The sequence below is a fragment of the Branchiostoma floridae genome, chromosome 15 (genome assembly GCF_000003815.2).
Source record: "Branchiostoma floridae strain S238N-H82 chromosome 15, Bfl_VNyyK, whole genome shotgun sequence".
Lineage (NCBI taxonomy): Eukaryota > Metazoa > Chordata > Leptocardii > Amphioxiformes > Branchiostomatidae > Branchiostoma > Branchiostoma floridae.
In genome coordinates, this window is record NC_049993.1 from 21,479,449 (window position 1) to 21,489,949 (window position 10,501).

At 47.1% G+C, this 10,501-nt stretch overlaps 1 protein-coding gene and 1 long non-coding RNA gene across 2 annotated transcripts; one reads left to right on the top strand and one right to left on the bottom strand.

Annotated features, from left to right (window-relative positions):
• Positions 1-3,983: 3,983 nt before the first annotated feature.
• Positions 3,984-4,655, bottom strand: LOC118431678 (craniofacial development protein 2-like). The gene has a single exon (XM_035842924.1). The coding sequence runs from the start codon at positions 4,653-4,655 to the stop codon at positions 3,984-3,986; it is 672 nt and encodes a 223-aa protein (XP_035698817.1).
• A 2,867-nt stretch (positions 4,656-7,522) lies between these two features.
• LOC118432066 lies at positions 7,523-8,462 on the top strand. The gene is made up of 2 exons (XR_004833036.1): positions 7,523-7,637; positions 8,080-8,462. It is a non-coding gene; the product is annotated as an uncharacterized LOC118432066 (long non-coding RNA).
• Positions 8,463-10,501: the final 2,039 nt, after the last annotated feature.

The window sequence follows — 10,501 nt, forward strand, 5'->3', positions numbered from 1 at the left end:
CCACTCACTCACACACTCACACTCACTGGCACACTCATTCACTCACTCACTCACTCTCACTCACACTCACACACTCACTCACCGACTCTCACTCTTGCTCCCCCCATACTATCTCACTCTCTCACTCACTCTCACTCACCTACTCACTCAATACTCACTACCTTATTCACTTAATTAGTCACCCACTCATTCACTCACTCGCTCGCTCACTCCACCACCCACCCACCCACAGGCCCATTCACTCATTCACTCACTCTCCCACTGGTGCAGTCAGGTAGATGTGCTTGTGCTTTGATTTAAAATTCCCTGGTAGGCTGGGTCATTTCAACAAATGAGTTTCTAAATCAGAATGTAAGGTTTCTACTAATTCTAGCAAGGAATTTGTCTAATGATCTAATTTTTGTGCAGGAGGATCAGCAGAGTTTTCAACCCAAATATGGAGATGAGGTCCACCATGGCCGGCTGGACCGGGCTGTTCTGTCTGCTGAGCTGCCTCCCCCTGGAAGTGCAGTGCTGGTACTGATCTGTGGAACCCGATCCTTTAACTCAGACATGGAAGAAAGCTTGAAGGCCTTAGGCTTCCCACAAACAGACATCTTCAGATTTTAGGCTTCCCACAAACAGACATCTTCAGATTTTAGGCTTCCCACAAACAGACATCTTCAGATTTTAGTCTTTATACGGACATTTTAATGGTTCCTGCTGTTTTTCATAACTGATGACAGCAGATGTTTTGAAGTATTTTACAATATTTTTACCTGTTTGTATTTTTATGATGTCCTTTAGTTATAAACGTAGTATAAGGAACAGTTTTTCTGAACCTTGGTGCCTTGTGTCACTCCCAACTTGCTGTATAAATGTCTCAGTGAGGCCTTTCAATGTTTTGGAGCCGAAAAAAGCGTATTTTGTGCCATGGTTCATCAGCATTTTCCTTTTTTAGCAATGTTTTTTTAATACTTTGAGCAGAACAAAGCAGTTAACTCCAGGGTACAAAGAGTACAGAGGTCTCTATTTTATGCAAAGGGACAGAGAAAGTTTTGCACAAGCTGCAGTTGACCAGAATTGGGTTTAGTATTTTTTTGTCCCGCAGCTATTAACCCTATCCAGACCAAGGGGAGAGTGGCTAAAAGTGCCCGTGCCAACTTTGACGTCGTATAACTGGCGAACGACGTGTGCTAGGACTACAAAACTTGGTGACTTTCCTAAAATATTGTTGGCAACAATTCTGCGAAAAAATTTGAGTTTGTGATTTTTCGTGTTGCCATGGCAACGGGTTTCTGACAGGCTTCTTTTCCCAAATTTACTAATTTCAGTTTGAATTATGGGATTTTATGGTTTTATTGCTAGGCCAAATTTGTTTATTTATATCATTAACATCCTGTGTAATTTTAAGTTACATTTCTAATCAAATATTCATAATTTATGATAATTTGATGACGTCATGGTCAAAATCCAAGATGGCGGACAATGTCATTTTCAACGATAAATACATGTAATTTTTACTGAAATACCGTCAAAATCTTTTATTTTCTTACAAAGCACAATCACTTGATCCATTTCTATTGGGTTTTGGGGTTAAATGTGGAAAATGTCGTATTTTAGAAAATTCAAGCTTGTCGAGCCAAGATGGCGGACAAATGACGTCATTTTCTGACGTCATATAGACGTCAGTGTCGTTGTCATTGGCAACAAAAGACTTGGCAGACTTAGACACCAATCAGATAAGCTTTATAGTCATCATTTTGTTCAATACATTTAAATATAGCGAAAATTTCATATTTTGACGATTTTAGCCCAAAATATGACATTATGACGTCATAATTACGTCATGTTACGTCATAACAATACCAAAATTACAGAAAATATAAAACTTTACTAGTACTGTCCCTTCCAAATTTGGTGATCGTAACCCAAGCCGTTTGGAAATTACGAAGGGGGGTCAAAAGAGCCCCACCCCCCCGGTCCCAGGAATCCCCAAAAAGCCTGGTCTGGATAGGGTTAATTTTCTCATGTGTTCCCTCTCCATTGAGTGCAGTTCTAGCAGTCAAGCAGGATGTTTCTCTGAGTTTCTCTGGTAATCTGGAAGTTTCTCTGGTAATCTGGAAGTTTCTCTGGCAATCTAATCAGTTTTGGAGATCAGGTTAGCACGGCAACTCCCTGAGGATATTCCTAATGCCAACCTTTGACTCTGCTGTGATGTCATTTCCATTCTGTATGGTTCCAAGCTACTATTTTCTGTTATCATTGTTGGTGCTATTAAGCCTACAAGTTCCTACGTCTACCCAGGTAAAGACTGATGTTGCTCATATCATGTTACCTCTGGTCCGGGTACCAGAAAAACTGTAGATGCAATGGCTGTACAATATCATGTATGAAATATTTTGCAGCCAGGAGCTATACTTTTCTACGTTTGTATGGAAGTGTCTTTTAAACTGTGAAAACGATTAAATAATGAATTAACAGACTGTGTTTCATGTGTTTCATTGTTGTATTTTTCTTGTAACGTCATGCTAAGTGTTTACATGGCAGCCATTTTACATTTTAAGCTTACAAAGGGTAGGGTCAGCTCTAACATCCAAGCTTATGACTCATGTAGGGTCAGCTCTAACATCCAAGCTTATGATTAGATAGGGTCAGCTCTAACATCCAAGCTTATGATTAGATAGGGTCAGCTCTAACATCCAAGCTCTTTAATTACACCCTGCGGGAAAGCTGCCCGGTCCAAGTGACGGAAAAATTGCACAGCCTCTTAATACGTTTACCAAATACACCTGCGGGTACGGCCCGGACCAGGTAACGTTTGCCACATCACATCAGCACATGACCAAATACACCTGCGGGTACTGCCCGGACCAGGTAACGTTTACCTCACGCCACATTTGTTTTTGGTTCTTTGGACAGATGAGGGGGCAGACAGGCTTTTTGCCTGTTTGCCTGACCTGCACATGACTTTTTATGGTGAAGGAGGGGTGTGCAATTCCTTCTCCACCCTCTCGTCTACTGGAGCACTAAGTTTCACAGGGGCAACTGTATGCAACGTGTGAGGCGGCTCCAGCAGATGCAGCTTTGTTGTTTGGAGTATCCGTCTCCTAGGAGGACTTCCGGTCAAGGATGTAAGGGGTTCCTCCTACCCCCGACTCGTGTGCCAAGGTGGGTGCCGCTCATGCCCGAACATGCCCCTAAGGCCTGTCTCGGCCACAAAGCCCCACCAAGGCCACACAACGCCACTAGCCGCAGCTAGATACACCTGAGTTAAGTGAGGAAAGTCGTGGAAAGCAAGGGCACAAGATCGGTGACACTGAAGCTGGATTCGAACCCGCAACCTCTCGGTCTCGAGCCGCAAATGCTGCCACTGCGCCGCGCGGTCTCACACCACATTAGTACATGACCTAAACCTCCGGGTACTGCCCGGACCAGGTAACGGTTGCCACACATCACATCAGCACATGACTAAATACACCTGCGGGTATTGCCCGGACCAGGTAACGTTTGTCTCACATCACATTAGCACATGACCAAATACACCTGCGGGTACTGCCCGGACCAGGTAAGGCCTAGGTCACATTTCCTAACCGAGCCCGGCGCCCGGCCGGGCTTTGGCGGAAACGAAAAATTTAACTTTAAGCCAATAAATATGCACAATGTATGCTGTTGAATTATTTTCGGTCCGTTTTGTGTTGTTGTTGTCTTTTATATCCTACGTATCCCGAAAGCTGCCCGGCCGGGCCCCTTTGTGGAAATGTGACCTTAGCCTAACGTTTGCCTCACATCACATTAGCACATGACCAGATACACCTGCGGGTACAGCCCGGACCAGGTAACGTTTGCCTCACATAACATCAGCACATGACCAAATACGCCTTCAAGTAGGTTGAGAGCCTCAAATCTGTTTTGGACTTCAACGTTGAAGGTTTCCCGTACTGTTGATGACTGAAGTGCCTCTAGGTTAAGGAGAGTTCTTCGTTTACTCCTGCCACACTTCTTTATCTTGAGCCTGAGGCTTGCCCCCGCCATGTTGTGGTGAGATCCACCGTCAGGTCCATGGTAGGCGCGGGAGTTTGTGACGCACTTCCTCCATCTCTTACCGATGAGGATGAAGTCAATCTGGTTCCTGTACCTGCATCCTGGGGACAGCCATGTGTACGCCTCCTCTCGTGATGCTTGAAGACTGTGTTGGTTATGAAGAGACCATTCTCTTGGCAAAATTCCACCAGCCGTTCCCCTCTGTCGTTGGGAGTTCCTAGGCCGTAGGGTCCGCAGACATCAGCTTCAAGCCTGTCTGCACCTACTTTAGCATTGAAGTCCCCCAACACCAAGGCCATGTCCTGGCTTGGGCACTCAAGTAGTAGTTGTTTGACTTCTTCATAGAACCTATCCACTTCCTCGTCTGGGGCATCTGTGGTTGGGGCATACACCTGTACCATGTACATGTTGAATGGAGATGCCTTGATGCGCACTAGCAGGATACGTTCATTCACCGCTTTATAGGAGATCATGATTTTTGCCACTGCTTTGGATAGTAAGACCGCCACTCCTGCTCTGTGTATTTTTCCCCCTGAGTAGATAACCATCTCTCCATCTGTGGTAGAGAAGAAACCAGATCCAGTCCAGTGGGTTTCGGCGACACCGAGAACATTGATGCCACACCTTTCCATTTCCCTCAGTAAGATAGCAAGGCTAAGACAGAGTTAATGCAAATGAGTCAATTAGCTCCTGTTGTTTTAGTTGCAGGAGCTAAAATTGGACCTTCAACAAAGCCCTCAAACCCTCGGACCACTCTAAGAAAACAGCCAAGTGCAAATCATTGACCGACAGAAAGAAAGCCAACATTACCATCCCCTTTGTCCAAGGAGTTTCGGAAAAAACTCAGACGGATCTTCCAAAACTTCAACATCGCCACTAACTTCAAACCTCACTGAAGCCTCCGACACAAAGTGGTGCATCCAAAAGATAGACCACAGAAAGGTACTAAAGCCAATGTAATCCACAGACTCAAATGTGAAGAACCAAACTGCAACAATACGTACATTGGTTAGACTAGCCGGCCACTAAAGGCAAGATACCAAGATTATTGCAAACCCAAGGCCAACGGCTACTTTTCTGCTATTTCCAAACCACCTAGAGCACAACCAAGGACATTCCTTCAACCTCCAATCCATCGACATCCTAGATAGCGAAGCCCGCTGGTTTGAACGGGGAGTTAGAGAGGCCTTATATGAGAGAATATACAATCCCACCCTCAACAGAAAAGGGGGGCTACGTATGGAAATTTCCGGCACTTGGGACATAGCACTACCACTCCCACCCCCCGCGCAACAAAACTTTTAACCCAGTGAGACCTGAAGTGACCCTGTGAAGCTGACACGGTGAAACTTGAGCTGACCCTGTAAAGCTGACCCAGTGAAATCGGAGCTGACCCTGTGAAGCTGACCATTGCTAGCCTAACTGCTGACCCTAAGTGCTGGGGTTAGGGTTAGGGTTAGAGTTAGGGTTAAGATCAGGGTCAGGGTCAGGGATAATTCACAGTAGGATCAATTCCTTATCATACTTTCCCTGGGTAAGATTTTCATGAGTTTAAGGCACGGGGTGGTCTTGAATCGGCATGGGCCTTGAACAGGCACGGGCCTTGAACCAGCACGAAATAGTCTTGACTAAGACTTGAGCCAGCTCATGGTGGTCTTAAACCAGCACGGGCTTTGAACCGGCACGGGATGGTCTTGAACCGGCATTGGTGGTCTTGAGCCGGCACAGGCCTTGAACCGGCACTGATGGTCTTGAACCGGCACTGGTCTTGAACCGGCACGGGCCTTGAACCGGCACTGGTGGTCTTGAACCGGCACTGGTCTTGCACCGGCACGGGATGGTCTTAAACCGGCACTGGTGGCCTTGAACCGGTACGGGCCTTGAACCGGCACTGGTGGTCTTGAACCGGCACTGGTCTTGAACCGGCACGGGATGGTCTTGAACCGGCATTGGTGGTCTTGAGTCGGCACTGGCCTTGAACCGGCACTGGTGGTCTTGAACCGGCACTGGTCTTGAACCGGCACGGGCCTTGAACCGGCACTGGTGGTCTTGAACCGGCACTGGTCTTGCACCGGCACGGGATGGTCTTAAACCGGCACTGGTGGCCTTGAACCGGTACGGGCCTTGAACCGGCACTGGTGGTCTTGAGCCGGCACTGGCCTTTAACCGGCACTGGTGGTCTTGAACCGGCACTGGTCTTGAACCGGCAATGGCCTTGAACCGGCACTGGTGGCCTTGAGCCGGCACTGGTCTTGAACCGACACGGGTTGATCTAAAACCGGCACTGGTCTTGAACCGGCACTGGTGGCCTTGAACCTGCACTGGCCTTGAACCGGCACTGGTCTTGAACCGACACGGGTTGATCTAAAACCGGCACTGGTCTTGAACCGGCACTGGTGGCCTTGAACCGGCACTGTGCCACAGACATCCTAGACAGCGAAGCCCGCTGGTTTGAACGGGGAGTTAGAGAGGCCTTATATGAGAGAATATACAATCCCACCCTCAACAGAAAAGCGGGGCTACGTATGGAAATTTCCGGCACTTGGGACATAGCACTACCACTCCCACCCCCCGCGCAACAAAACTTTTGACCCAGTGAGACCTGAGGTGACCCTGTGAAGCTGACACGGTGAAACTTGAGCTGACCCTGTAAAGCTGACCATTGCTAGCCTAACTGCTGACCCTAAGTGCTGGGGTTAGGGTTAGGGTTAGAGTTAGGGTTAAGATCAGGGTCAGGGTCATGGATAATGCACAGTAGGACCAATTCCTTATCATACTTTCCCTAGGTAAGATTTTCATGAGTTTAAGGCACGGGGTGGTCTTGAATCGGCATGGGCCTTGAACAGGCACGGGCCTTGAACCAGCACTAAATGGTCTTGACTAAGACTTGAGCCGGCTCATGGTGGTCTTGAACCGGCACGGGATGGTCTTGAGCGGGCACAGGCCTTAAACCGGCACTGGTGGCCTTGAACCGGCACTGGCCTTGAACCGGCACTGGCCTTGAACCGGCACTGGTGGCCTTGAACCGGCGCTGGTCTTGCACCGGCACTGGATGGTCTTGAACCGGCACTGGTGGCCTTGAACCGGCACTGGTGGCCTTGAACCGGCACTGGGTGGTCTAGAACCGGCACTGGTCTTGAACCGGCACGGGGTGGTCTAGAACCGGCACTGGTCTTGAACGGGCACGGGCCTTGAACCGGCACTGGGTGGTCTAGAACCGGCACGGTGTGGTCCTGAACCGGCAAGGGCATTGAAATGGCACGGGTTGGTCTTGAACCGGCACGGCTCTTGAACGGGCAAGGGGTGATTTGGAATTGGTACTTAATGGTCTTGAAGTGGCTCATTGTGGTCCTGAACCGGCGCAGGGTGGTCTTGTACCGGTACATTCAGTACCGGTTCAAGACCACCCGAGGCGGTTCAAGACCACCAGTGCCGGTTCAAGACAATTCCGTGCCGGTTCAAGTCCACCCCTTGCCGGTTCAAATGAATCCAGCTGTTTTCCGACTATTTCCTTATTTGGGGAGCGTTTTTGTCATGCGCAGAAGTCTGCATCTTTTAGAGAAAGAAATGGCGGACATTTTGGTGTTTATCTGATCGTCGTAGGACAATCATGGGTGAGTTTACGGACTTTTTCGTCCAAATCTCTTCATATTCTCGGTCGCTAATTATGTAAGAAAATGCACAGATTTATGCTGCAATAACATAGTTTCGCAAATTTTCCTGTTTTAGCGAAAAATTTTCCACGAAAGTACGGACCCATTTTTCTGCATTCCTGCATTGTTTTGATCAGAGCCCAGATCTCGGAGCTCAAACTTTGCTCACAGTGTAACAAAATGCCGTAGATGGCCTTCCTCCGTGAACCAACAAAGTGGTGGGAGGGGGAAAAGTCCGTACTTTTTGGGGATCGTTGGGGAACGTCTGAAGCTAAAATCGTTTGCTACATGCCGGAATACGCGTAGACATGTGCGGACAAGTTCATATCAACTTGTTTATGTAACGTTAACGTTGTACATCTATGTTCCCAATCTTATCGAGTCCATGTTTGTGCATTTTCAGGTCGCAAACTGCTGGGGAAGGGAAGGCCACTCAATCGACGTCATAGAGCATACAGCTTTGCCGAAAAGGCCACATAGTCTGAATAAAAAAATTCACGCAACTGAAGCAAGAGTAGTAATCATCGTGTTCTATTTTTATAAACTGTAACGTTATTTCTAAATAGAATAAGTAACGGTTATATCTTGTAAATCTCCGAGTCGGTATCAGACTTGACGGTAGCGATGAATAAAGATCCCCCTCCCCACCGTTTATTTATTTCCGCTACGCAAGCAAAGTATGAACAAGGACGTCCTTGTTATGAACGGGTCTTGAAGGTAAGAATTTTTTTTATAAGGATGCTCTTAAAATACAAAATTGTTTTAAAAATAAACTTCTAACATTAAGTCTGGTGTGTCACTGTCAATTATTGTGCCAGTAAAGTCAGCTATAAACCGTTACGTATTGCAAGTAAAAGTGTTACTGCTATTGCTAGTTCTGCGCTGTTTGCATGACATCCAGCTGTCTCCAATTCTTCAAGAAGTTCTTCAAAATATCACTCAAAACCAAGGTCTAACCCAAGTCATCGCCCTGTCACACCATTATAGTGAATTTGTGTTACAATAGAGGGATGCTTGTGGCAGCCTGGAATCTATGCAAATCAGGGGTAATTCATATCTAGGTGTCAATTGCTCTCTTCACACATGAATCGAAGCTTGATGAATAGGCACTGAGTCTGAACTCAGTCCTCCTGATGTAACGTCCTTGGTTCGTGTGTTTCATTAATCTAGGAAACTTGATAAACGTAGATAAGCTCTGTAAGTCAAAAACCCTTCTGTGGGCCCCAGCTGAAGAATGTCTCGCCCACGCGTGTCTCACATCTGGTTTCGATCAGTGCATGTTGACAACGAATTCCGGCACAACTATATGTGCGGGTTGAACGCGAAGGGAAATTTTCATTAAACAGAGGTAATGGCTAATCAAGTCGATATTTACGGAGAAATCAGGCGCCAGAATCAGCACTCATCCTGATCTGGGTCACGTCACAGCCACGCAGGAGATGCTCAAGTTGTAGATTCATACCAGAGAACGCTACGTGATCGGAATTGAAGGTTTGTGACCCTCTTTGATTTGGCAACGTCCGGCGTGAAAACTGTTTTTGGTCTGACCTTCCAAATGGCTACTAAAGGAACTTTCATCTAGAACAACATATTGATGTAATGTACTGTCGCCTATTTGTGTGAAATTTGCTCGTTGGGGGGCTGTGTGTGTGTGTGGATGGGGGGATAGTTTACTACACAACCGTACGTGAGGGCGGTTAATGATATGTTGAACAAAGTTTGTTTATGTGTTAGATTGAATAAAAAAAGGATAAGATGAAGCTTTATCGCATCGCAATCTAATTATCTATATGCAGTTTTCCTGTCAGCTTTTGTGGAGCTACGCTAGTGGACTTGTGCTGATTTTTTATACGTACCAAGTTTGTTTGTCCTCTGCAGTGTAAAACCCTCTGTGCGAGCCCAAAGCTTGCCCCTGAAGGCAGACAGGAAGGCTGCAGACTTGGGGAGGGTTCACTAACTGAGGTAGGTACATGGTGAAAGTTCATAAACTGTTGCACGGCCATTGGGCCTGTACACTAACGGTCGCAAGGGTTTTGGGATGGTTCAAGTATTGTTCTATGACAGTTCATAGATTGCTGTATAGGCATTGGGAGAAATGTTACGTTTGGTGGTTAAAGGCTCAGTGTACGGCAATACTAGGGTACGGATACGGGTACGGGTACGGGTTAGGGTACGGGTACGGGTTAGGGTTAGGGTACGGGTTAGGGTACGGGTTAGGGTACGGGTTAGGGTACGGGTTAGGGTACGGGTTAGGGCACGGGTACGGGACGGGCACGGGTACGGGCACGGGTACGGGCACGGGTACGTAGAAAAGAGAATCGTTAAAGTAGCGTCGGGAGTTCCGCAAGGCCGAACAGATGTGTTAAATTATATCATCAGCAAGTCAGGAAGGCCCCTGCTACCCCCTAGCAAAGTTGGGGAGCCTTGTTTAGTTAGTCAAATGTATAAAACAAGTAGAAGCGCAGCCAATGCAGAATTTACTGTAGTTCCTTCCACGAAAACTATGACTTGCTTTGTATACATGGTAAGAATTTAATGAAATGATTTATCAAACAAGGACCTCTTTGTGTCTTCACTAGAAGTGTGTTTGGGTCCAGGCTGTCGATAATCAGCAGTGTGTTTGGGTGCAGGCTGTTATCAGCAGTGTGTTTGGGTCCAGGCTGTTATCAGCAGTGTGTTTGGGTCCAGGCTGTTATCAGCAGTGTGTTTGGGTCCAGGCTGTTATCAGCAGTGTGTTTGGGTCCAGGCTGTTATCAGCAGTGTGTTTGGGTCCAGAGTCTTATCAGCAGTGTGTTTGGTGCAGGCTGTATCAGCAATGTGTTTGG